The sequence below is a fragment of the Ammodytes marinus genome, assembly GCF_949987685.1.
Source record: "Ammodytes marinus genome assembly, chromosome: 19".
NCBI classification, from domain to species: domain Eukaryota; kingdom Metazoa; phylum Chordata; class Actinopteri; order Uranoscopiformes; family Ammodytidae; genus Ammodytes; species Ammodytes marinus.
The window spans coordinates 5,916,394-5,944,158 of NC_137223.1; the positions used below are offsets into that span (position 1 = coordinate 5,916,394).

General features: G+C 41.5%; 1 protein-coding gene across 1 annotated transcript; it reads right to left on the reverse strand.

Annotated features, from left to right (window-relative positions):
* Positions 1–105: 105 nt before the first annotated feature.
* On the reverse strand, positions 106–12,225 carry rmdn3 (regulator of microtubule dynamics 3). Its single transcript, XM_080047749.1, has 12 exons — positions 11,376–12,225; positions 8,043–8,232; positions 6,142–6,285; positions 5,570–5,864; positions 4,915–5,017; positions 4,649–4,709; positions 4,454–4,529; positions 4,207–4,284; positions 3,665–3,763; positions 2,402–2,455; positions 2,169–2,249; positions 106–1,964 (listed from the first exon to the last, which is right to left on the reverse strand). The coding sequence occupies exons 1-12, from the start codon at positions 11,584–11,586 to the stop codon at positions 1,905–1,907; spliced, it is 1,452 nt and encodes a 483-aa protein (XP_079903875.1). The 5' UTR covers positions 11,587–12,225; the 3' UTR covers positions 106–1,904.
* Between the last annotated feature and the right edge of the window lie 15,540 nt (positions 12,226–27,765).

Consider the following 27,765-nt stretch of genomic DNA (forward strand, 5'->3'; position numbering starts at 1 on the left):
TTTGTTTGCATCACCATACTGTGTGTATTCATATCTTGTATGTCTTATGGATGGTTACGTACATTTAACTACAAATGAACAAGTCAGACATAGAAAAGAGAATTTTATTCAGCGTTAGCCAAGAACTCTTTCTTGTTGGTTTTAACATGATCTCAACGCAGTGACTGCAATATGAACTCAACAAGAATAAATTAAAAAAACAAGTCATTCATTTTAGATCACAAACTCACTTCAGAAAACCATGTCAAAGGCAGCAAACCCCTTCAAAGGAAAATGGGGCGGGTACAAAAATATTAGGATACTTTTTTCACAGTGACAACCAAAACAAAGGCTCCATGCATTTAGTCATTGCACTAAGGGGCGTTAATATAGTTAAAGTCAGAGTATAACTTAAACAAATACTACAGTAGTATTACATCTACATAAATGAAATGTCTTTCTTCTTCACAAAACAAAGTGCCACTGAGATGGGTGCACAATACAAACAAGAATAGAAGTGATTCCCAAAGTCCCTCCTTCCCTTAAAGCTCTTCAAACATCCCTGTGTGAAATGGATCCCCAGCTGTTTCCACACCAGTTTTACTTTCCATTTCCCTCTGCACCCTGTGTAAACACGCTTTGGTCCTGTTAGTACACACTGCTCTGTTATCTCACCTCAGTTAAACAATGTTAACACCCCAAATTATTAAGAATAAAAAGCTATCTAGCTATGCTGATCATAAGCACACGTGTGGGTGAACTGATACTTTAACTGCCTGTTGAATTAAGAGTATGGTGTTAAAGATAAGAAAAGGCTGTTTGATCACTTAAGAAAGCAAAAAAAAAAAAAGACGAATTACAATATACACTCACCGGCCACTTTATTAGGTACAGCGGTTCATTGGTTCATTTTCTTGTTAACACATAACTAATCAGCCAATCACATGTCTGCAACTCAATTCATTTAGGCATAAAGACGTGGACGGGACAACTTATTGAGGTTGAAACAGAATGGGCAAGAAAGGGGTTTTAAGTGACTTTGAACATGGCAATGTTGAGGGTGCCAGGAGGGCTGGTAAGAGTATCTCAGAAACTGCTGATCTACTGGGATTTTCACTCTAAACCATCTCTAGGGTTTACAGAGAATGGTCCGAAAAATTTAAAATATCCAGTGAGCGGCATTTGTGTGGACGTAAAATGCCTTGTTGAAGTCAGAGGTCATTGGAGGATGGGCATACTGGTTCGAGATGATAGAAAGGCAAAAGTAACTCAAATAGCCACTCGTTACAACCAGGGTATGCAGAATACCATCTCTGAACGCAAAACATGACCAACCTTGAAGCAGATGGGCTACAGCAACAGAAGACCCCACCGGGTGCCACTCCTGTCAGCTAAAAACAGGAAAATGAGGCTACAATTCTGACAGCATCACCAATATTGGACAATAGAAGATAGAAAAATCATGCCTGGTCTGATGAGTCTCGATTTCAGTTGCGACATTCAGATGGCAGGTTCAGAATTTGGTGTAAACAACATGAAAGTATGGATCCATCCTGCTGTGGACCATCAACCATGCCATGTTCAAAGTCCCCTTAACCCCCTTTCTTCCCCATTCTGATGCTCGGTTTGACTTCAGTACATTGTCTTGACCACGTCTAAATGCATAAATGCATTACAATTCTGCCATGTGATTGGCTGATAAGCTTTTTGTTTTTATAAGCCATTGAACAGGTGTACCTAATAAAGTGGCCGGTGAGTGTATATTACTCCGTGACACTGACTCATTAAGCCATTATTAAAGTCATCAAAAAAATAAATATACATCAATTACCTCCATATCAATTCAGTGACAGTTGGACAAAGATATCCACCAGTAAATGGTTTGTAGAGCCCCATCTGATTGGATGAATAAGAAAATATTCTTTTCAGATGTTTATGTCCTTCAACACCATAAGTTGAGCCTCAAGTTTAGAACTTTCTTCATTCTGGGAAAAGTGAAAAAGACTTGAGTTACATGTATTCAGTCTAAAGTATGTACATGGTGACAAAAGGATCACGCAGCTCCAAGACACAATATTCACCAGTAGTTCACTTTTCATTGTACATTGAGCTCTTAATGTACAAAATGAAATACAGTTTGTATGCAGCTACTGCAGTGTTAAAATGGGGAGAGGGAAGTGTGCTCTTACATCACTAGAGTTTGTGGGCATGTTCAGAGCCAGCTCAGTCCAGTTTGTGGCCTCGGAGATGTTTCCCAGCTCCTTGTGACACTACAAGTTAAACAACAGTAATCATAGTGTGAATGACATATTATTGTGCATGGCAGATAATGTTTTATGTAAGATTGAATGTTCTGATGTTGGTGATTGAGGGAGCATGTGATGATATATACACTGTGGAATGAGTGGATGTGAATGTTTACCTTTGCAATGTAAAGCCTCAGGGTCTTGGAGAAACCTGGACTGAGTTCTTCTGCCTAGAGGTTTAAACAAACACAAAGCAAAAATAGTTGATGTGGAAATTGAATAGAAAATGAAAGTTGAATGTAGCCTGGAAATCCAGACCTGCCACTAGGCGCTGGCAAATTAAATTAGCTGCGCCTGTTGGTCTGGACACTCTCCATTGAAGCTCTTTAAATATGTCAAGAAATCCTGAGCTACCAATCAAATCGTTCTATCTGATACGGGCGGACCAGAGCCCTTTGTATGGTGCTCAGGCGTTAACAGTTAATCCCGCTGTTCGCTAAACGAATGGGGCTTAATACGTCACCTTGTTCATTGCTCTGATTGGTTGTAGTGCTATCTAATTGCGTGCAGTGGCATTTGAAATGCAAAAGTAGGAGCCGCCCCGAGAGTTGGGAATTACTATTGATCGTGGCCAGACCCTCTATCGTTGTAGATATGGGTCTGGATTTCCAGGCTAAGGTGAATGCCCACAGAATGCAATACCAAGTTGCCAACTATTCATTTTTCTCAAAGCATTATAGGAAAATGGCACCCAGGTTAATGGGTGAAATACTTCAATACTTATCATTTCATATTGGAATACTAGAGGTTTTTTTAACCCCATTGTGGCACAGCTAGTGACAAGTAGTGAGTATTAGCTTGACAACATGGATACATTACATCGGTTGCATTGCTTCCTCTTATGTAACAACGTTATTTATAATGAAAGGCTGTTTGGCAAAAAGTCACTTAAATTGTTGGAAAAATTTAAAAGTTTAAAAAATAAAGTTTTTTTAGCATAATGTTTGCTAACCAGAAGACTTTACACTTCCACAGCAATGAAGTATCTCACAAAAGTGAGTACACCCCTCACATTTCTTCAAATATTTCATTATATCTTTCCATAACACTGAAGAAATGACACTTTGATACAATGTAAAGTAGTCAGTGTACAGCTTGAATAACAGTGTAAATTTACTGTTCCCTCAAAATAACTGAACACAGCCATTAATGTAGACATTAATGGCTGTGTGTTCAGTTATTTTGAGGGAACAGTACATTTACACTGTTATACAAGCTGTACACTGACTACTTTACATTGTATCAAAGTGTCATTTCTTTATGAAAAGATATAATGAAATATTTGAAGAAATGTGAGGGGTGTACTCACTTTAGTGAGATACTGTACATCAGTGGTGGAAACTCTTTGTATATGGAGCAGATCTCCAGCAGACTGCTACCTTGAGGAAGTTCTCCAGAGCCTCATGCAGTGTGGAGGATGGGGGGCTCTGGTAGAGGGCAGCAGCCGACTTCTTCTCCAGCCAGTCCAGAGTGGCTACCTGCGCACACGTACACACACACACACACACAATCAGCACAGAAGCTTCCCCAAGTTGTGTCTTGAATGAAGAAATCCAACTGTTTGGATGAGAGTCTGCATGTGACCAGAGCAGAATCAATAAGATAACAGCATAAGGTGGAGTCAGAGATTCTGGAGAAAGTCTTGTTGTCAGAACCAGTGATGTTTCCCCACGATCCGCTACCTGTCCATACTGTGTGTGTGTGTGTGTGTGTGTGCTGAATAAAAATCCAGTGTAAATACACAGTCTAAGCTCTGTAAATGGGCATGTTGCTTGCCACGGTGGGCCCCTTTGTTTACATACCAGTTTACAGAGCCTAGGCTGTGTATTAACACTTGTTTTTTTCAGCGGATCGTGAGGAGGTATTTACTGATCTTGACAACAAACATTGTCCAGCTTTCACCCAGCCGGTCCTGTCTGACCTGGTAGCACCATCTGCCCAGCAGGTAGAAACACATAGGGTCATCGTCTCTAAGGGCCAGCGCACGGTCCAGATGCTCCTGAGACCAGCACGAGAAGAAAATAATGAGAAGAATATATGCCATATAGAATAAGTCATAAACTGTACACAACTCTACAGATTAAAATACACCCAAACTGATCTGGGAACACAACATTAGCTATAAACCCAAAAGCTTAACATACAGTAAGTGAGCCTGACTCTTTTACCTTTAATATGTGGCTGCTCTTCAGTTTGCTATGCATGCTCTCATGATGGGAGATCAGTCCTGTCAGCACAGCAAACCTGCAGCCAAAGACAATGCTTAACGGTGAAATCACAATACAACCAAAAGCTCACTGGTGGGAGCAACATCAGACACAATATCAACAATGACACAGTGTGTGTCCTGCTCACCAGCTTACCATTTGTGACAATCGGCATTCAGGCCGTTCTTCTTCAGGGCCAACTCCGCCTCCTCTCGGCCTGCAAAGCCAGCCCACAGTTTAATGACCAAAGCTACCATGTAGAATACACTAGAAGACCAAACAAGCATTGTGGAAGGTGGAACCAGTCATATTTCACTGTTTGTTTTTCACACATGAACCAGAATATCTTGTGGTGCTCATGACTGAGGCAGTAGGTTTCCATCTAAATGTGAAGCAATTCTTTTCAAAGTGTTGTCTATTACCTTGCTGGGCGTAGGTCTTCTTCTCTTGTTTGTCCTCAGTGGACTCGTACATATCTCTATAAGCCCGAGCCAGTCGCCATAGAAACTCCTTGCTGTCTCCATACTGCAGGCATAGCATCAGGAGAAGAGCAGGTTACTTTCCCCGCCCATATTAGGTGATCACAGCACATAAGTCATGAAACTCACTAGATGAGCCTGTTATTGACTTATCTACTGCTGACAATGATGTAGTATATTTGTGTGGACGTTTCCAATTTGACAGCTTGGGTTTTGAGGAAATCAATAACTACAATTGGATTAAAAGTGCTGTATAAATAAACTTTCTTCTATGATTCTTATTGTTATTATCAAGTAGTTGAGCATTATGTGAGCAGTGATTGAGAATCATTTTGATGATTGAAAATCACTCATCAAAACTCACCTCTTCAGAAAAGCCTTCAGCCAATTTGACATATTACATTTTTCCATGTTCACATTCCATATTTACTGAACACCTGCTTTTAAATGCTGATTTGAATGTTTCTCTCAGTTTGAATATGCTTGTCTTTGCTTTTGTGTTTTTATTGCTACACCTGTTCTTATTGTATTGTAAGTGTCTTTGAGTAACTACCTATACATCAAATAAATGTATTAGTGTTGTTCTAAAGTCCCTGACCTGTGCTCTGTTGTCCAGCAGCAGTGTGAAGCCCTCAGTCTTGAGGCTGGCGTCTCCTGTGTGGAGGATGTCAGTCTGAGCCAGCAGCAGAGCCAGCTCTCCACTGGAAGGAGACGTGAGCAGCTGCAGGCCTCCGTCCTGGTGCTCCTCCTCCTCCTCCAGGACTTCCTCCTCTTCCTGTCTGAGGGTGAGGACCGTAGCACAGCTCCTGTCCTCCTCTGAAGACTCCCCCTCAGGCTCCTTGTCCCCCTCCTCTCTGTCTGTGTAGTCCGACTCAGCGTAGGCCGTCGAGTACCTGGAACACACATTCAAATGATTAGAGATGTGTTAAAGTAGCTTCCGTTTTAGTTGAATATAGTGCCCCCTTTGGACAAAAGTGGTAGTGTTTTAAAGACGGCGGCACATTCATTTATTTTATTTATGTGACCTTGTAAAATTAAGAATGGTTATACGATGATGGCGAAGCAAAGACAACGTTGATTAGTATTGTAATAAACATTGGCTTTTCCCGTCCCAATGCCGTGTATCGGTTGGTCTAAGTTCCTGGGGAACAACACCAAGCTTGGCCCTACCCTCCCTCGCTGGTCTCTTCATTGTTACTGGTGAGTCCCTGGCTGGCAGTGAAGTAGACAGAGCTGGAGCTGGTGGACTCAGGGCGATCTCTGTGGACAACATGGCGCCGCCGACGCACACGCTGACTGTCCTCCACTCCCTTCCTGAAAGAGAACACACATACACAACAGTCAAACTTCATTTCACCCAGAGGTGGAAAGAGTACTAAATGATTCTACTCAAGTAAAAGTACAGTTACTTTGACGACATTTTACTGAAGTCAAAGTAAAATACTAGTCTAAAAATATACTCAAGTAAAAGTACACTGTGTGCAAAATTTTTAGGCAAGTTGTATTTTTGAGGATTCATTTTATTATTGAACACTTCTAGAAACTGGCAGTAGGTTTGGGAGTTGATTTTGAGGTCGAAAAGTTGGACCCGAAAAGGTCCAACTAGCTCATCTTTAAAGATACTAATAGTTGCCTTCAAAGATGAGCTGGTTGGACCTTTTCGGGTTGAAGATGGCCTCAAAATCAACTCCCAAACCTACTGCCAGTTTCTAGAAGATACTTTCTTCAAGCAGTGGTACAGGAAAAAGTCTGCATCTTTCAAGAAGACCATGATTTTTATGCAGGACAATGCTCCATCACATGCATCGAAGTACTCAACTGCATGGCTAGCCAGTAAAGGCCTTAAGGATGAAAAAATAATGACATGACCCCCTTCCTCACCTGACCTAAACCCTATTGAGAACCTGTGGGCCCTGCTTAAACAGGATATTTACAGTGAAGGAAATCAGTACACCTCTCGGAACAGTGTCTGGGGGGCTGTGGTTGCTGCTGCACAAAAAGTTGATCGTCAACAGATCAAGAAACTGACAGACTCCATGAATGGAAGGCTTGTGACAGTTATTGAAAAGAAGGGTGGCTATATTGGTCACTGATTTTTTTTTTACATGTCGGAAATTTTTATTTGTAAATTTTGAGTAGACTCAAAATAACCATTAATGAATTATAGGCTATCGCATCACAGTAGGCCTATTGTCCACAATAATCGCACAACAGCCCCCCATTTAAAAAGGAACTTTAAAAAGTTGAATTTGCACTTTGATGTGCATACACATGTTAAGTGTATGGTCCATTATTTGTATTTAGTGTGTCTGCATAGTATTGCACCAAAATAGTAGAAGTTTTCTTTAATTGTGCTTTGTACTGTCTGCTTGTTTGCACAAAATGTGTACCTGCACATAGCAAACAAAATTGCACAACTGTAAGGTCAGTGTCTGTTGTATTTTTGTATTCAAATAAACAGTTGTCTATTTCTTTACTGCGCATTGGCGTCTTTGAGCAAAATACCGACAAAACTTTCGCCGAGGCGTGTTGCGCCGCGCCTCCTGTACCACTGGGAAAAGACCACCTTGACTAAGACATTTCCTGGGGGAAACACTGTAAACAATTTAGGATTATCTTTGCTTATGTTGACATGTGTGAATAGAATATGGATATGAACATTCATCAGCGACCACGTTTAGTTCAGCCCGAATTTGACAGCAGACAGCTCACCCTTGCACTCACATATAACTGAAGGTAATCACTTTGTCACGGGTACAGCAGTGGAGGGCAAGGCATAATCATAGTCCATCACCAAACAAAACAATGCAATGAAGAAAACAACAATACAAGTGCAGCACTAAGCTATGAATGCTAACGGGCTATGTGAAAGCCTGTTATGTTGTCATGTCATTGTGTGAAGTTTTAATGCTAAATCTTTACATATTGTACATTTAATATGTGCTATACGGTTCAAATTATTTGAATAATTAAAAAAATAATGAACATGGAATTTGGATGGGTAGTAGTAGATGGGAGTTGTCAGTCTGATATCTAAGCTGTTGTTTAGGGATGACTCCAGTCTCACTCACTTGACATCCTGGATGATCTGAGAGGCGATGTCCTGCAGACCTCCCCTCAGCTCAGCCATCTCACAGCGCAGACAGGACACACAGTTCAGCACCTGGTCCAGCTGCTTCCTGAGCTCCAGCTGCTGTGATGGAGACAGGCCCTGCACCACAGCCTCTACTGCAGCTACAGCCTGCTGCTGGATCTCCTCCTCTGGACAGGGACACACAACGTGGGACATATTTGGCTTTGGCATTTGTTAGTGTTGTAACTAACTCTTCTCCAACCCTTTGTTCTTCACATTGTTCCTATATGACAAACTGGCAAGTGAAAATCTTAAAGCCATAGTGCGTAACCTTTTCAAATAAATGAATGAACTACTTTGACTTACACTACTTTGACTTACACTACTTTGACTTACACTACTTGCCTCAAACAAGGTCAATAGTTTTTAAAGTCACTCACATTTCATGTACATCCATCCATTTATTTCTCACTGTTTATCCAGGAAAAGACATGTAGGGCCCTATGAAATCCGTTTTATTTTTTTCCAAATTCCGTTTTATTTTTTCACAAATTCCGTTTTTTCCGTTTTAATCTCATGATTTCCGTTTTTTTACAATTAACACTCATTTCGTCATCAGAACGAGTGTCTAATTATTGCGAACAAATAATATTCTAACAATTTAATCAGATATAAGGCTAAATTTAAAATACATCACAACATTGCACTGTTTTTAGTGCTTAAAAAAAAACTAAAAAACAGATTTGTTGGGTAGCTAGGCTATATAAGAAAATAAAGCCATTAATTGTGTGCTTCAAGTGAAGCATTAAATATTTTTTTTTACATAAATAATAAAGTCCTTATAAACTTTTCAAGAAGCTGGACTAGAGTGAATATTGGACAGGCTTTATAAGTCCATGGCTTTTACCTGTGGGACAGCCCTTCACCCAACAGCGGGCTGCAACACCAACCTACAGTCTATTGTGCGACAGAGAGCTAGTTATCATTTGCATCAGCGTTAGCCGACATCACGGCAACAGCTGAATAATGTAACACTACAGGTATGTTACACTACATGAAAACAACGGGCTGTAGACGCTAGTTATAATTGCGTGTAGGAAACATTGTTGAGACTGGAATTTCGTACCGAAGCGGCCGTTCCATAATACAACACTCCCTTTAGCAATGGCTGAATATAAGACCTCCCTGTGCTGTGTATCTGCGGGAGCCAGTGGTATTAATAACTTATAAAAGTAAACGTTTAACATGATTACGTGCCTTTTAGATGCTTTAAATCATATGCCGAATGTATAAACAGACCATATTATTAACAATAGGTTAAGTTATGTACATGCCAGAGTTACGTATATGGATAAATTAATAAGTAAACATTGAATAGACATATTTGTGAAAGGGGTTTGGCGCCGTGTGTTACATTACCGTTACTGCAGCCAGGCTCTACTTTTCACGGCAGTAGTTTGGTCTTTAGATGTCGCCAAACCATAATTCCTCCCTAGTTCTGCTTTAATTTCAACCGTGTTGTTTCCCTTTGCCTTGGAAATTGAATTTCACCAAAATAATGGCGAATTCCGTGACATTCCGTGTTAACAAGCAGATTCCGTTTTTATTGCCCGATTCCGTGATTCCGTCCGCGTTTTCGTTATCGCGGAAATCATAGGGCCCTAGACATGGGCACTGGCAGGCTGACCCAAGGCTCCATTCTCTCTATAATTCTCAATCATGGGTCCAGTTCTATTCACAATTTATATCAATAACATTGTTTCATCGCTACAAAACTGTGTCACGCCCATTTGTACGCTGACGACACAGTACTGTATTGCACTTCTGATTCGGTGCACCAATCTATAAAGAACCTACAAAGCTCTTTTAACACCCTGCAGGACTGTCTAGTGGACCTCAGGCTTGTTCTTAATACAGACAAAACAAAATATATGTGTTTCTCCAGAGCAAGATCTACACATTTTAATGATTTCAATATTTTTACAAAAAATTTATTTTTAATTGAAAGAGTCACTGAATATAAATATCTCGGCATCTGAATAGATGATAAACTCACTTTTAATTTTCATATAAAAAATCCTGTATGTCGTCTGCGACAAAAAAATTAGATATTTTTATTAGTAGGAAAAGGATTATTGAGGCAGTTTTCATGTCTGTCCTTGATTACGGTGATGTGGTTTACCGGCACGCATCACATTCATGTCTTAAACTCCTGGACTCTGTTTTTCACTCTGCTTTAAGGTTCATCACAGGAGATGCTTATGACACACACCATTGTGTTTTATATGGAAAGGCTGGGTGGTTAAAGAAAGACGTGACTCACATTGGTAGATTTTCATATACTGTTTAAAGCCCTGACCGGGAAGCTACCACATTATTTAACTGCAATGCTGCAAATTTGAGACGGGCTTTATCAGGCCCGCTCCACTGACATGCTTATGCTTTATGTTCCACAAGCCCGGTCTGAGCTTGGAAAGTCAGCTTTTAGCTTCAGTGCCCCTGACTCCTGGAACAACTTACAGCAACACATTAAAGAAATTGGCGTTTATGCAACTGACTAATCCAAAGTGCCCAGGCTAGACTTTGTCAAGGCTGGCTTTATCAATCATCCTGGATGTCTTTATTCCACTTTTATGCAATAGGCCCCAGGGAACCTAATCACAGTAAACGGTATCATGGAAAAAAAGAGCAATATCAAGATTCTCAACAACAACATCAGGAAGTCTTTAGAGAAACTTGGCCTTGGGCACCATTGGACATTTCAGCAGGACAACGACCCAAAACACACAGCAAAAATGGTGAAGAAATGGTTAGCGGACAAACACATTAACGTTTTACAGTGGCCCAGCCTGAGTCCTGACATGAATCCAATTGAGAATCTGTGGAGGGAGCTAAAGATCAGGGTGATGGCAAGAAGACCCTCCAAACTGAAAGAGTTGGAGCTCATTGCCAAAGATGAATGGACAAAAATACCAGTGGAGAGATGCAAAAAGCGGTCCAGCAATTCTAGGAAGCGTTTGATTGCTGTAATAGCCAATAAAGGCTTTTCTATTGACTATTGAGAAGGGTATGAATAATGTTGGACATGCCAATTTTTGTTCAAATGTTAATAAAAGCTGATAAATATGTTTTTCCCACATTGATGCCTCTTGTACATCGTCTTATTATCTTTTGGGAGAAGCCTGTGTCATTTCCAATCAAGAAAAAGCTTGCTGGTTTCATAAAAGTTACTTTAAGTCAAAATTTGCCAGGGGTATGAATAATTTCGGTTTTGACTGTACATGGTTCAGACAGGCTGCTGTCAGTGCCAGGCAGAGCAGCGCTAACTCACCGTGTGCATCCAGGAGCGTCTCCCCCAGCAGTGGCGCTGCTCCATCGGCCCCATCGAGCAGCAGTAGGGGAGCTGGTCGGGTCTCAAGCAACAGTGTTTGCTCTCTCCTCCGACTGATCTCTCTGTAAATGATGAAGGCGATTAAGCCCAAACCAGTAGTGGCTCCGACAGCCAGCCCGATCAACCCGTTCCTCCCGAGTGGCGTGTTCATTTTCCGCACGTCGCCTAGAACTAGCGTCAACAACGTCAGTTACTCCACTAATGCCCCTTTCACATGTCAACAACCACGCCGGCCTGGTGTGAATCCCTGGCTGCTAGCGACATGACTTCAGCCTCTTGACGAAAATTTAAATAACGTAGGCACGGGGCACTCGTACCACTAGCACGTTAGCCTAATATCAAGTCACTTGCTATGGTAGCGTTACCTGGTGACCAATAATATAAAGCTTGACTCAATGTTGAAAGGTTCGTTTGGGACCTCGTCCATATATTTCGACGACACGTTTTATAGGTAAAATAATCTGTTTAACACCATATCAAGAAATGCAATCGTTAGTCGATAGCAGCAATGATGCTTTACAATTCCAACTACATCACAACCACCTACGTCAACGAGGCACGCGCATGGGAAAACAACTTCCGGTTGCAACTTACAAAATAAACCCGACTGCTAGATCTATCTATCTATCTATAAAGCAAGAAACGTCTGTCTGTCTGTCTGTCTGTTGCTGTGTCTCAATTCAGGGATCACAGCCATAGGCCTAGATAGTAGGCTATAATAAAAGGTCGCAGCCTTCAGGCTGCATTTGAAGACCGATTGCGTCATAGCGGGGCGTCAAGGCTTGTCCCATTTCGAAGGCTCCTGTCACTCAGGCCCCCAGGATGCTGCCTTCTCCGAGCAGCCAGCATGGACATGTGGCCAACCCATTGGTATTGCATGGTAAGGGGTGGAGCTTATTTTCATGCGCCTGTAGGCAGATGTCCCTGTCCACACAGTAGGGGAGAACGGGGTAAGTAGGCACACTTTTTACTCTAGTGAGAATTGCTCATCACCAAAACATCTGTCAATAGCCATTCCTACATTAAATTGAAGCTTAAGGTGTTGGCTAGAAATGTGTCTCTTTTTTTCCAACTTATTGTAATGAAGAAGTAATTTACCATCAAAGACACTCTGACACATTGTGACAACCAACCCCATCAAGGGGTCGGTTGTCACACACTATGGGGTTGTTTGTCACAATGTTATCTTAATGGGAAAAATCTTAAAAAGAAGGCAAGGAGGCAGAACCAAATTTGAATGTTTAATTGCATTGTCAAGTTGACAAATAGGCCTACATAACGTTCTGTAGCCTTGGCAGCTGGCCTAGTTTGGGATGCACTGGGTTGTTTTGATTTTGTTGCCCTTTTTTCTTTTGCTTGCTAGCTGCCTTTTCCTGCTCTATTCTTTCCTTCTCTGGGGTGTCAGTGGCCGCCATCTTGGAAAGCCCGCAGTCGCCTAGGCAACGCACGTCAGCGTCCTCACCCCCCCCCCCTCCTAAAGTTCCCCGTGAGCACAAACACACACACACAAAGTCCATGGGTCAGCGGCCCCTTAACTGAGTTTAATTCCAACACGTAATCAGTAGCATGATTAATTGTTCTATCTTCATAACAAACTAAATTTCATGAAAATCGGTTCAGAATTGAGCGAGTTACAGTCTGTTTTTAGTGCAGTCTGTGGCTCTCCAAAACACTTTGAGCTAAGCGGGCTGTCAACGATGGCGGCCATTTTGCGCACGCGCACCTCATATCGTGCAGGCTCCTCAGATCGTGTAGTGACAGCTCCTTCATATGCGGCCGAGAAATGCAGCCTTCATTTCATGGATCTAAAGGGTCCAACCATAGATATAAGCTGTATCCCATTACAGAGACCACATCCTTGGAAGGACGCGGTCTCCCGGTCTATAGCTGTATCCCATTACAGAGACCACGCACTTGGTAGGACGCGGTCTCGCGGTCTATGAAGGCTATAGCCTATGAAGGCCGATTTTAAGGCCGATTACAAGGCCAACGAGCCTCGTTAAACGAGACAGTCTCCGCAGGTCTCCGTTTACGAGCATTTCCGGTTTACGTAACAAGCCGTTACCTTGCGTGACGACTCGCCGCTCCTGTGCTGCCTAGCAACCCTGATTGCTGCCAACGGAGACAGCCCTGTCAATGGAGGAAAAAAGAAAAAGAAGTTGCCTACCAGACGAAAAGAAAAAAAAGTACAAGAAAAAAAAAAGGAAGATAAAAGTTAAAGCTCACATATTATGCACTTTGCTGTCAATTTTATATGGTCTAAGTAGTCCCTAATACTTATTTTTTTTAATGTTTGCTGAAAAACCCATTCAGATCATTTATTGTAGCAAGCCTCTATACCAGGGGTGTCCAAACTACGGCCCGCGGGCCAACTGCGGCCCGCGGCCCGCTTTTTATTGGCCCGCGGCCGATTTTAAAGATATAATGTAATATGGCCCTTTGAAAAAAAAAAATTTTTTTTTTTTTTTTGCATTTCTTTGTTAACCCACTAGTGCAGGGTTGTCAAAACTGATTGATTGGCCCGTGGCACATTTTAAAAATATAATGTAATATGGCCCTTTTAATTTTTAAATAATTTAAATGCACTCATTATATTACAGAGAAATATGTCCCAAAAAAGAAAAATAGCTCCAAGCCCATCCCAGAGGACCCTGCATAACATTTTATTTTAAATTAATATTATTATGGAAAATCCATGTGTCCTTCTCCAATAGCTTCTAATTCATCTGACACAGTGTCTCCATTTTTTTCATACAAAATTCTTCAGCTTTAGCCTCTTAATTTCCCTCTCAAAGTGCACCAGATTCATGCATTTCACTTTAAAAACTTAAAAAAATTCTCCCGGGGGGGCATACCCCCAGACCCCCCTAGGAGGGTCGGGATCTCAGCTGGCTACTATTTTCACCCAGCTGGACATTGGACGTAAAAGCAGAAAACACTGGGTGTATCAATGGCATTTAACAACAGGGGAAATGTATCTGTTTAATGTGCAAGTAAAGTGTTGCCGTGAAGAAGGATTACAATTTATGAAAACACTATGAAACATCAGAGCAGCTACATGTCCTGATAAATGTGTTATTTTTGCAAAGTGGCCCGGCCCTTCGTAGATTTTTCTGTATGTGGCCCTCAGTGAAAAAAGTTTGGACACCCCTGCTCTATACCCTGATGTTCCTCTGGTCTCCGGATGACCTATATTTGTGCGATCTCGCTGGCCCCTCCCACCGTCTCTGCCGGGCTTTCTTTATATGGGCTCTCCCACCGTCTCTGCCGTGCTCTTGCGATACTAGAGAGACACTGCGTGACTACCCGGCCGAAGCGAAGCCATACTTTGACATAACAGTTTGACATGATTAAAACCAATGAAAGCAGTAGCCTCACAGTTTGATTTATACAGGAATAACTTCCCATCCTTTGTGGTGTTAAAAACGAGTCATTATTAAACTCCAATGGGAAAGCTAAGTTAGTGCAATAGGCGCAAACGTTGGATGCTAAATCCGAAGCTACATGCGCGCTAACGGCTAAAAATACCCCTCAAAATCAGTGAAAACAGTAGGCTCACAGTTTGATTTATACAGGAATAACTTCCCACCCTTTGTGGTGTTAAAAACGAGGCATTATTAAACTGCAATGTGAAACCTAAGTTAGTGTAATAGGCGCAAACGTTGGATGCTACTCCCGAAGCTACATGCTACACTAGGTAAATAACAGGCAAACAACCATTGAGGAGATTCCTTTTAGTTTCACCGATGGAATTACTACACAAGTAGTTCCCTAAGCTTTGTCTCGTTATAAACGCAGCATTATTAAGACTGCTGTGATTAAGATAAATGAGTGGATTATGAGCAGAATGCTTCTGTGTTGGTTTATGCAACACTCTGCATGGTTTGCTGCACTATGGGGATCTTGTCGCTTAGCGGGGAAAACAACATGGCAGCCATCCATCGGATCTCGGAGCCGTGGACCAATAAGAAATGGGGGGGTGGGGTTATCAGACATTTTTTTTTTTTTTTTTTTTTTTTTAGACAACTGCACGGTGGACTTTACTAATGTGGCGGGGAAGCATGGACATATAAAGAAAATATGGGGAGGTGGCTGTGCCGTCTATTACGTAATAGACGGCCAGAATTCTGACTGGAGTATATTGGGGGGAAGGGGTGGGGGTTTCAGAAACAGGGAGAGTGAGAAAAGGAGAGATTGTTATTTTTTTTTATATTTTGGCAGTCTCTAGGCACACCGTGGACCCATGGATATGTTGGAACACATTTAAAAAGTGCATTTAGCATAATATGTGACCTTTAAGAAGATGGAGCAACACGTTGCTGTTTTGTTATTTTTTATTTTATTTTATGTCATCTCTGAAAAAAACGCAATGAATCTTGGGATATGTTGGGCCACGAAGGATACATCTGATGCAGCCTTCAAAACCGTGAAACGAAGGCTGCATTTCTCGGCCGCATATGAGGAGCCTTGCAAGGAGCCTTGCAAACGGGACAGCCTTTGCGCGCCGCTATGACGCAATCGCTCTTCAAATGCAGCCTACGTAGGGTGCAACCCCTGAATCAAGACACAGCCATCGAAGGCCATAGCCTGTGAAGGCCGATTCCAAGGCCGATTCCAAGGCCAACGAGCGTTGTTAAACGAGACGGTCTCCGCAGGTCTCCGTTTCGCTCTGTTTACGAGCATTTCCGATTTGCGTAACAAGCCGTTACCTTGCGTGACGACTCGCCGCTCCTGTGCTGCCTAGCAACCTTGATTGCTGCCAACGGAGACAGCCTTGTCAACGGAGGAAAAAAGAAAAAGAAGTTGCCTACCAGACGAAAAGAAAAAAAAGTACAAGAAAAAAAGAAAGGAAGATAAAAGTTAAGAAGATGGAGCAACACGTTGCTTTTTTGTTATTTTAAATTTTATTTTATGCCATCTCTGAAAAAAACGCAATGAATCTTGGGATATGTTGGGCCGCGAAGGATACATCTCATGCAGCCTTCAAAACCGTGAAACGAAGGCTGCATTTCTCGGCCGCATATGAGGAGCCTTGCAAGGAGCCTTGCAAATGGAACAACCTTTGTGCGCCGCTATGACGCAATCGGTCTTCAAATGCAGCCTTCGTAGACCGCAACCCCTGTATTGAGATTCACCCATTCAGTGCCTTGCAAAAGTATTCATATCCCTTGAAATTTTCCACATTTAATCACATTATAAGAACCACACACGTACATTTATTTTATTGGGATTTTATGTGATAGACCAACACACAGTGGCGCATTATTGTGAAGTGGAATGAAAATTAAACATGGTTTTAAATTTTTTTTATAAATAAAAAACTGAAAAGTGTGGCCTGCAAAAGTATTCAGCCCCCCTGAGTCAATGCTTTGTAGAACCACCTATCGCTGCAATTACAGCTGCAAATCTGTTTGGGGTACGTATGTCTCCACCAGCTTTGCCCATCTACAGAATGACATTTTTGCCCATTCTTCTTTAAAAAATTGCTTGAGCTTCAGATTTAGCATCAGATTGGATGGAGAGCGTCTGTGAACAGCAATTTCCAAGTCTTTCCAGAGATTCTCAATTGTATTTAGGTCTGGACTTTGACTGGACCATTCTAACACATGACTATGCTTTGATTTAAACCATTCCATAGTAGATCTGGTTGTATGTTTAGGCTAGTTGTCCCTCCGGAAGGTGAACCTCCACCCCAGTCTCAAGTCTTTTGCAGACTCTAACAGGTTTTATGTCCTGTATTTGGCTCCATCCATCTTCTCATCAACTCTAACCAGCTTCCCGGTCCCTGCTGAAGAACAGGACCCCCACAGCATGATGCTGCCACCACCATGTTTCACGGTGAGGATGGTGTGTATAGGGTGATGTGCAGTGTTAGTTTCCGCCACACATTGAGTTTTGCATTCAGGCCAAAAACTTCCAATTTGGTCTCATCTGAATATGCTGTTTCCCCCGCATGGCTTGTGGCAAGTGTTAGAGGAAGGTGCATCATGCTGTTGGGGTCCTGTTCTTCAGCAGGGACAGGGAAGCTGGTCAGAGTTGATGGAAAGAAGGATCGAGCCAAATACAGGGCAGAAAAACCTGTTAGGGTCTGCAAAAGACTTGAGACTGGGGTGGAGGTTCACCTTCCAGAAGGTTAAATAGCCTAAACATACAGCCAGATCTACTATGGAATGGTTTAAATCAAAGCATAGTCATGTGTTAGAATGGCCCAGTCAAAGTCCAGACCTCAATACAATTGAGAATATCTGGAAAGACTTGAAAATTGCTGTTGACAGATGCTGTCCATCCAATCTGATGCTGAACCTGAAGCTTGAGCTATTTTGCAAAGAGGAATGGGCAAAAATATCAGTCTTTAGATGGGCAAAGCTGGCGGAGACATACCCCAATAGACTTGCAGCTGTTATTACAGCGATAGGTGATTCTACAACATATTGACTCAGGGGGCTGAATATTTATGCACGCCACACTTTTCAGTTTTCAATTTATAAAAAGAATTTAAAACCATGTTTCATTTTCATTCCACTTCACAATGATGCACCACTGTGTGTTGGTCTACTCTATCACATGAAATCCCAATAAAATAAATGTACGTGTGTGGTTTTAATGTGACAAAATGTGGAAAATTCCAAGGGGTATGAATACTTTTGCAAGCCACTGTATATAAGCTGTGTCTCAATTCAGGGGTTGCATCCTTCTAAGGACACGGTCGACGCGGTCTATGAAGGCCATAGACCGTGAAGGCCATAGACATAATAAAGAATAGACGCCGCATCGAACGCTACTGTCTATTGGCGGTGACGAGCCGTGGGGCCGCCATCTTGAACCGGTCAAACGTTCCACGTGAGCCGTATCCCATTCGAGGGGCCGCATCCTTCTAAGGACGCGGTCTATGCGGTCTATGAAGGCCATAGCCAGTGAAGACCGATTCGAAGGCCAAACGAGCGTTGTTAATTGAGACGGTCTCCGCAGGTCTCGGTTTACGAGCATTTCTGGTTTGCGTAACAAACCGTTACCTTGCGTGACGACTCGCCGCTCCTGTGCTGCCTAGCAACCCTGAAATTTTTAATAAAATTCAGACACATTTCAACACCTGCCCACAGTACCATAAACCACTGGTAACTGGTTGACTGACCATGGTATTACTCTGCATGAATGGCCAGACAACTCTCCTGACGAACTCCATAGAGAAACTATGGACTATTGTCAAGAGGAAGATGATACACACCAGACCCAACAATACAGACGAGCTGAAGGCCACATCAAAGCAACCTGGGCTTCCATAACACCTCAGCAGTGCCACAGGCTGATAGCATCCATGCCACGCCGCATTTAGGCAATAATTCATGCAAAAGGGGCCCAAACCAAGTACTTTGTACATATGCATGATTATGCTTTATAGAGGGCCGACATTTCTGTATTTAAAATCCTTTTTTTATTGATTTTATGTAATATTCTAATTTTCTGAGATTTTGAATTTGGGGTTTTTATAAACTGTAAGCCATAATAATCACAATTATAAAAATAAGGGCTTCACATATCTCACTTTGCATGTAATGACTCTGTATAAGATATTATTTTCACCTATAAAGTTGAATTACTGAAATAAATGAACTTTTGCACGATATTCTAATTTTTCGAGTTTCACCTGTACACTGTGTGCACAAGTTGTATTTTTGAGAATTAATTTTATTATTCAACAACTACAGTGCTCTCGGTCAATCCAAAATGTTAATGAACCTCAACCTGAATGTTTAAGAAAGAAAGTGAGGTTTTGTCTTTCTTACGAGAATATATACAGTGGGGCAAAAAAGTATTTAGTCTGCCCCCAATTGTGCAAGTTGTCCCACTTAAAAAGATGAGAGAGGCCTGTTATTTTCATCAAAGGTTTACCTCAACTATGAGAGACAAAATGAGAAAAAAATCCAGAAAATCATATTGTCTGATTTTTTTTTTTTTTTTTCTCAAGGTTTATTTATTGGTATTTTTGACGTTTTACAGAATGCAATGCAGATACAATTAGATTCATACAATTATAACCCTCCCCCCCCACCCCCACCCCAACTTGCTCCAACAGAGCCCCACCCCTTTAACAGTAACACTGTACCATTCTATAACAATAGCATTCAGGGATCACATTTGAAATGCACATAAGTAAAAAGACAAAATCAAAACAAAACCAGAAATATGCAAACGGTTAAATAACAGTCTAAGGGGAAAATACAAAAAATAAATACAGATTGAAATTAAAATTACACCTCAGTAAATCAGCTACAATAGAGAAGGAAATGTGGTCAGCAGCACTAAACTCCCATACTAGCATAATCTATCCTCTCCACATAGGTCAAAAAAGGTTTCCATATAGCATAAAATTTCTGAGCACACCCTCTAGTGGAGTAACGAATCTTCTCTAACACTAAGTGATGCATCATATCTTTAATCCACATTTTAAAGGTTGGGGAGAACTTCTCTTTCCACTTGAGGAGTATAAGTCGTCTGGCCAAGAGAGATGCAAAAGCTATAACTTTTCTTGCTTGGGACGTAAGATGTATATCCTGTGGAGTAACTCCAAATACTGCGATGATAGCAGAGGGTTCTATATGTACTTCTAAAACATCTGAGAGGGTTTTAAATATCAATTGCCAAAAATTATTAAGTTTCGGACAGGACCAGAACATGTGTGAAAGCGTAGCCGGCACTTGCTTGCATCGGTCACATATGGGATCGATAGGTGTGAACTTTGCCAGCTTTACTTTTGACCAGTGAAGGCGATGTAAGACCTTGAACTGGATGACTGTGTGACGTAAACAAATAGAAGAAGAATGTATCCTATCTATGGCCTTCTTCCAAACTTCATCAGAAAGCACTGTCCCCAAATCTCCCTCCCACCGATTCCTTACTGATGTCAAGGGTTCCAGATTTTGTGAGTTTAATAAAGAGTAAACTGTCCCAATGGTCCCTTTGGAACATGGGTCAAGTTTCAGAATGGATTCTAAAAGAGAGTTGGGTGGTTGTGATGGAAAAAGAGAGTATGATGCCGATATGAAGCTACGGAGCTGTAAAAATCTAAAAAAATGTGAGCGGGGAATATTATATTTTAGCATTAACTGACCAAAGGATATGAAAGTATTATCTACAAAAAGATCCTCTATTGTATTTACTCCTCTTCTCTCCCATTCATGGAAAGCTCCGTCTATAACTGATGGCACAAAAAGGTGATTTCTCGCAATAGGGGCACAAATCGAGAAGTGTTTGAGAGAAAAGAATCTCCTAAACTGTTTCCAGATCTTTAAAGAGTGTTTCACAATTGGGTTTGAGGAAAATCTGGATATAGGATCTGGTAGGGGGAGTCTTGAACAGAGCAGGGAGTACAAGGAAGTTGAACAAGATAAGTTCTCCAATTGTAACCACGCAGGGGCATTATCATTAGATGGGGATTGCTTCCAATATAACAATGTCCTAATGTTGGCAGCCCAATAATAAAACTGAAAATTAGGAAGAGATAATCCCCCTTGCTGACGATGCCGTTGTAACATGCTTTTCCTTATTCGAGGGTTTTTCTTGTTCCAAATAAATGCAGATATCAATTTGTCAATTGACAAAAAATATGATTTAGATATAAATATAGGAATACACTGAAATGCATACAAAAATTTGGGTAGCACATTCATTTTGATTGTATTAATCCTGCCTCCCAATGACAAAGGTAGTAGACTCCAGCGTTCCAGATCTAATTTAAGATTAGAAAGTAATGGTGAGAAATTAGCTTTAAAGATGTCTTTAACTGTGTGTGTTATCCAGATTCCTAAATATTTAAATTTTTGCACACTTATTTTTAGTGGAAATGAGTCTAAATTAATTTGCTTAGCTGCAGTATTCACTGGCATTATCTCACTTTTTTGTAAGTTTATTTTGTAACCTGATATTTTGCCGAATTCTTTGAGGAGATCAAGTGTTATTGGAAGGCTAGTTAAAGGGTGGGTCAGATATAAAAGCATATCATCAGCATAAAGAGACACCTTGCTCTCCGAGCCGTTTCTCTGTATTCCCTTTATATCAGCTTCATTGCGAAGGGCGATTGCTAATGGCTCGACTGCAAGAGCGAACAAAAGGGGTGACAAGGGGCAACCCTGTCGGGTGCCACGGTGGAGAGGAAAATAGGAGGAGAGATTATTGTTTGTTCGGACAGCAGCTAATGGAGAGGAGTAAAGCAACCTTATCCAAGAGACAAATTTCTCACCAAACCCAAATCGTTTGAGGGTGTAAAAAAGGTAATCCCACTCCACCCGATCGAAAGCCTTCTCGGCGTCGAGTGATATCAGTATTTCTGGAATGTCAGGTGAAGCGGGATCATAAAGTATATTGAACAGGCGTCTAATATTAAAGAAAGAATTCCGTCCTTTAATAAAGCCTGTTTGATCATCAGACACAATTGAGGGCAAGATTGTTTCTAAACGACGGGCCAGCATTTTGGAAAGAATTTTACTATCCACATTTAAGAGTGAGATAGGGCGAAATGAGCCACATTCTAGTGGATTTTTATCTTTTTTAGGAATGAGGGAAATTACTGCTTGGCGCATAGAATGAGGAAGGGAGCCTGTGGCAAGTGACTCTTCAAATACAGATAGCAAGACCGGGGCAAGTTTGTTGGTAAACTTCTTAAAAAATTCACTCGGGAATCCATCAGGTCCTGGGGATTTTCCATCTTGCATGGACTTGATTGCACTAGTAAGTTCCTCTATGGAAAATGATTCATCTAGATCGAATGCAGTCTCATCATTAATTGTAGGGACATTTATTTTCCCAAAAAATGAGTCAAACAGAGTGTGGTTCCCAAGGGTTTCTGTAGCATATAACTTTGAGTAAAATTTACGAAAACATGAGTTAATTTCTGAATGATCTGTATGCCTAGTGCTCAATTCATCATTTATCTCAGGTATAGTTCGATCTGCAGTTTTTTGACGGAGCTGATGGGCGAGGATTTTTCCAGCCTTTTCGCCAAATTCGTATGTTCTACTTTGTGTTTTATTAATAAGGTTTTCAATGTGTCTGGTTGACAATAAATTGAACTCTGTTTGAAGCGCCAATCGTAATTTAAGTAAATCATTAGTTGGGGTAAGAGCTATTGTTGCGTCCAGATCAAGAATTTCATTCGTTAGTTGTTCAAGTCTTGCATTGCGACATTTTCTTTGCCGTGCACTGTATGATATTATCTGTCCCCTGATGTATGCCTTCATTGTTTCCCACAATAATGAAGCAGATATTCCTGGAGTCTGATTATGCTCGAGGAATATAGTTATTTCAGAGGAGATAAATTTAATAAAATCTTCGTCTGAAAGTAATAACGAATTGAGACGCCAGGGACGATAGTTGGCATGAGAGACCGGTATGTGTAGAGTCATCAACAGGGGGGCGTGGTCAGAGATAACTATTGCTTCATATTCACATTTAGTCATTAATGGAAGGAGCTTCTTATCCAAGAAGAAGTAATCTATGCGCGAGTACGTCCCGTGCACTGGTGAGAAGAAAGAGTAACCTCTAGATGTGGGATTTTGAAAGCGCCAGGCATCAGATATACCGTTTGTGTCAAGAAATAATTGTATTTGTAGAGCTGTATTGGATGTGGTTGTAATTCTGGATGAACTGCGGTCTAGGGCAGGTGATAGCGCGCAATTCATATCCCCTCCAAGTATAAGATTGTGCGTATCCATGTTAGGGAGTAGAGCAAAAAAGGTTTTGAAAAAAGAGCTGTCTTCCCAATGTGGGGCATAAACATTAGCCAGGATAACTGGTGTATTATATAGTCTGCCTACTACAATTATATAACGCCCTGAGGAATCTGTTTCAACCTTTGACATAACAAATGGAATGTTCTTATTAATAAGGATGGCCGCTCCTCTGGACTTTGAGTGAAAATTAGAATGGTATGATTGACCGACCCATCCCCCCCTAAGTCGAAAATGATCAAAAGTTTTAAGATGTGTCTCCTGTAGGTATGCTATCCCCACGTTTAATTTATTCAAATGAGACATTACTTTCTTTCGTTTGACTGGATGATTTAAAGACTTTACATTCCAACTTATAAAGGTAACATCACAACTAGCTGATCCTCTAGTGTCTGTGTTAGCCATGATCAAATTTGAGAGAAGAGAAGATTGGTGTAATGAAAGTTTTGCATTTCCCAAAGTGCTGAAAATATCCCTGAGGAATAACAGTAAGATAAAGAAAAAACATACAGTTGACTGAGTCAGGTACAGTGAATCCCCACCCCTCACCTATCCGAACAAGGTGACTCCCAACCCCCTCGCAGAAGCATCTACACATTTAAGTGCTTGTAGAAGGATGCGCTAGTTTACTTGAAAGGCAGAACTCTGCTAAAACTTATATAGAACTTAGATTAGCATAAGGCACATTGAACATTACATATATCAAAATGTTCTCAACCCAAAGGCGTAGAGTAAATAAACAGTAAAATAATCATTGAAATAAATAAAATAAAAAAGGGAGAAAAAATAAAATAAAAATAGAATATCTATTTAAAAAAAATAGAATAATAAAATAGAGATAAAATAAATTAAAAAAGTTCACTGTCTACCATCTCAGTATCAGGATCTCAGGTTCATAAATGTATAATAAAATGTTGAAATAAAAATAAATAAGGGAAGACAGCGTTGCATGGCAGATTAAATACCATGAGAGAAAAAGTAAATAAGAAAGCAAAATATGGCTGTAAAGGAGTATCAGCAATCACCTTGTGTCTCCTTTTTTACATGACAAACAGCTGAGTGATTTTAGAAGGTCCTAACATAGAATCAGAGATGAAATAAAAAAACAAATAAATGTAGGAATAGGTCTACTAGAACACAATATCTGCAATATCCTGTTCAGCATACTGATATCTCTCGTCAATTGTAAACACAAGACATGACTAAATGGGACCTTTTTTAAACAGATGTTGGTTGTTCTGTGCTCTCCACACGTATTCATTCATATGGCCTAAGTAATTATTATTCGGAGCTATACAGTCTTTCAATCAAAACGATGTGTTCAGATAATAACACAGCACCAACCTTTTACTGTGATGGAGGATAAAGTCACGTCAATAAAGCCATGGTTTACCAGCCTTATGTAGATCCATGAAGGATTTTGGTTTTCACGTAGGTCATGGCATCTTCTGGGCTTTGAAACTGTCTCTCAGTTCCATTATGTGTGATCCGGAGTCGTGCTGGATAGGAAAGGCCATACCTGATACCATCTTGCCCACGGAGCAGCCTCTTCACTTCGTTGAAAGCGGATCTGGCCTGTGCGACACTCGGGGGGTAGTCCGGGAAAATGGAGATGGCGGTCCCTTTAAACTTGAGTGGTCCGGATTCCCTGGCACGGCGCAGAATGTCAAAACAGTCTTGGTGGTAGTGTAATTTTGCCACGATGACTCGGGGTTTGCCGTCAGGTTTCCTTGCCTGCAGTCCTCTGTGCGATCTGTCTATCAAGACGTCTTTATCCAATTTCAAAGCTTCTTTTAGCAGTTTAGAGACCGCCGCAGGTGTGCTGGAGAGTGGGGTCTCTGGGACGTTTAGTATCCGAATGTTGTCCCGTCTCATTCGCCCCTCCATGTCGAGGCATTTCTCCCGTGTGTTGGTAACCTCTGTCTCGAGTCTTCCCACCCTAGTTAGAAGTGAAGTCACGTCATCGGAGCATGAAGACAGCCCGCGTTCCATGTCGGATATAGTTGTTTTCATCGTGTCCACCTCGGAGCGAATTGCAGAAGTGTTGTTAGCCACCTCCGCCTTCACTGCATGTAGCTCGGATTTGACGGATTCAAATTCCTCAGACAGGACGGACTTTAACTCCGTCCTAAGCAGGATAGCGATGTCCTTCTTAAGTGCTGTGAGGATTTCAGCTTTCATGTCCGCGGACTCCATTTGGCTAGCTGGCCGAGGCGAGTTAGCGCTGATGCTAGCGGATGTTGAAACACTCGTACTCGGGGCTTCAGGCCCAGCTGCTGGGGATTCTCCGGGGAATTTGTATTTGTCGAATTTCAAACGCAAACTGTTGGCCATTGGCGTAACGCTTTCAAGTTTTAACTTAACTAAAATGAGAACAATACACTTATAATAGTATTTCGTCGCCTTTTGAGGGTATAAAGTGCCAAATAAAACTTTTAAATTCAAGTTTCAGCAGAGCATGTCGTTTTGCTGCCTACTCCATGCTCGCTCACTAGCCAACCATATTGTCTGATTTTTAAAGAATTTATTTGCAAATTATGGTGGAAAATAAGTATTTGGTCAGTAACAAAAGTTCATCTCAATACTTTGTTATATACCCTTTGTTTGCAATGACAGAGGTCAAATGTTTTCTGTAAGTCTTCACAAGGTTTTCACACACTGTTGCTGGTAATTTGGCCCATTCCTCCATGCAGATCTCCTCTAGAGCAGTGATGTTTTGGGGCTGACGCTGGGCAGCACGGACTTTCAACTCCCTCCAAAGATTTTCTGTGGGGTTGAGATCTGGAGACTGACTAGACCACTCCAGGACCTTGAAATGCTTCTTACGAAGCCACTCCTTAGTTTCCCTGGCGGTGTGTTTGGGATCATTGTCATGCTGAAAGACCCAGCCACGTTTCATCTTCAATGCCCTTGCTGATGGAAGGAGGTTTTCACTCAAAATCTCCCGATACATGGCCATTCATTCTTTCCTTTTCACGGATCAGTCGTCCTGGTCCCTTTGCAGAAAAACAGCCCCAAAGCATGATGTTTCCACCCCCATGCTTCACAGTAGTTATGGTGTTCTTTGGATGCAACTCAGCTTTCTTTCTCCTCCAAAAACGACAAGTTGAGTGTAGGGACCTACTAAAATAGTTAAATAAATACAAAGCGATTTATTTAATATATGGGTAATTATTGCTCAATAAATAAAGTGTTTATTTTATAAGTGGGTAAACTGAATGGAAACTGCATTTTCCATAATCCATTGTTTTTTTGGGTAACATACATTATTTTCAATGTGTTTTAAGCTGAGTACCTATAAGCCAATAAGATTCCTGTATGAAGAGTTCTTAGCGAATCACAGCTCATCTTATTGGAGAGTACAAGTTTAATGAGGAAGTGAAGACGGTAACATGTGCGCATTCGGGAGAGAGACTTTCAGCAAGCGGACCAGCAGGACTTAAACTCAGTTAAACGAGAAGATTGATTATTTGTAGACGCAATACCAAGTATTGGGCCCGAATATCTGTTACGGATAAACTTTGTGTATAATGTGTAGTGTTGACTTAGTAAAGTAAAGTGCTCCACCGGGAGATAAAGACTTCACTTAAGTGCCGTATTGGATGGACGCTGTTTGCTGCCTCGTGAGGAGGAATTCCACCACCGGACCTGCATTGCCCACCGGAGGATTATCCGTGTTAGTCGAAAGAGTAGAATATAAATTTAGGTTTGAATAACTATTACTAATAGTAATTTTCTTTATGTTATCTTTCATTGCAGGTGTTGAAAACCAGTACTTTCTGGTGGATGTTGTTTTCATGGACAGATGCAACTTTTCAACATTTTCCCAAGCTATACTAGCCTCCCTCCACAGCAACAACCTGGACCCGAATGATGCCTGGGCAGTGGTCACAGATAATGCTGCATACTGTCTGAAGGCATACAGGGAGGTCCTGAAAGGATTGATGCCCAACAGTGTCCATGTAACCTGTCTCTGCCACGTCATCAATCTGGTGGGTGAGACCTGGCAGCACTACAAATACTTCTCTGAAGCTGCATCACTGGTGACATGGATGAGATCTGTCTTCTTCAAGAAGCCTGCCAGAAAGAGAAGATGGGTGAGCTTCCTCATTAACAGGGAGCATGTGCAGACAAAAGCTCCCCCTGAAGCAGTGAGCAGCAGATGGAACATCTGGTTTGAGGCAGTGAAGTACCATGCAGAGCATGTTCATCTGTACAGAGAGTTTTTGTTGGCAGAAAAATCCTCATCCATGGCAGTCACAAACATCCTCAGCCAGGTGGATACAGAGGAGAAGGTGCAGGCCCTCACTGTGAAGCTCACCTTCATCTCAGAGGGCTGCTCAAAAATTATGACAGCTCTGACAGTCCTGGAGGGAACCCACCGTCCCACAGCAGTGTCTGCTTACAACATCATGGAAGATCTAGGCTCTTACCTAGTAAATGGAACGGCAAAAACATGTGGCTTTGGTGCCAAGACCGATGAGCTCCTGAGGAAGATGGGTGTTCGAGAGAGGAATGTGGTCCTTGAAAGTCTACATGACGCTTTCCACTTGGCCTTCACAAAGTGCTCAAAGCACTGGGACATACATCCAGCCAGGGAGGTCTAC

Bases quoted from the DNA above. Each gene is read 5' to 3' on its own strand.
- rmdn3 (XM_080047749.1), bottom strand. From the start codon at position 11,586: ATGAACACGCCACTCGGGAGGAACGGGTTGATCGGGCTGGCTGTCGGA. The intron at 4,710-4,914 runs GTAATAGACAAC...CTGGCTTTGCAG, and splicing joins GAAGACCTACGCCCAGCAAG to GCCGAGAGGAGGCGGAGTTG. The intron at 4,530-4,648 runs GTAAGCTGGTGA...CTTTGGCTGCAG, and splicing joins AATGCCGATTGTCACAAATG to GTTTGCTGTGCTGACAGGAC.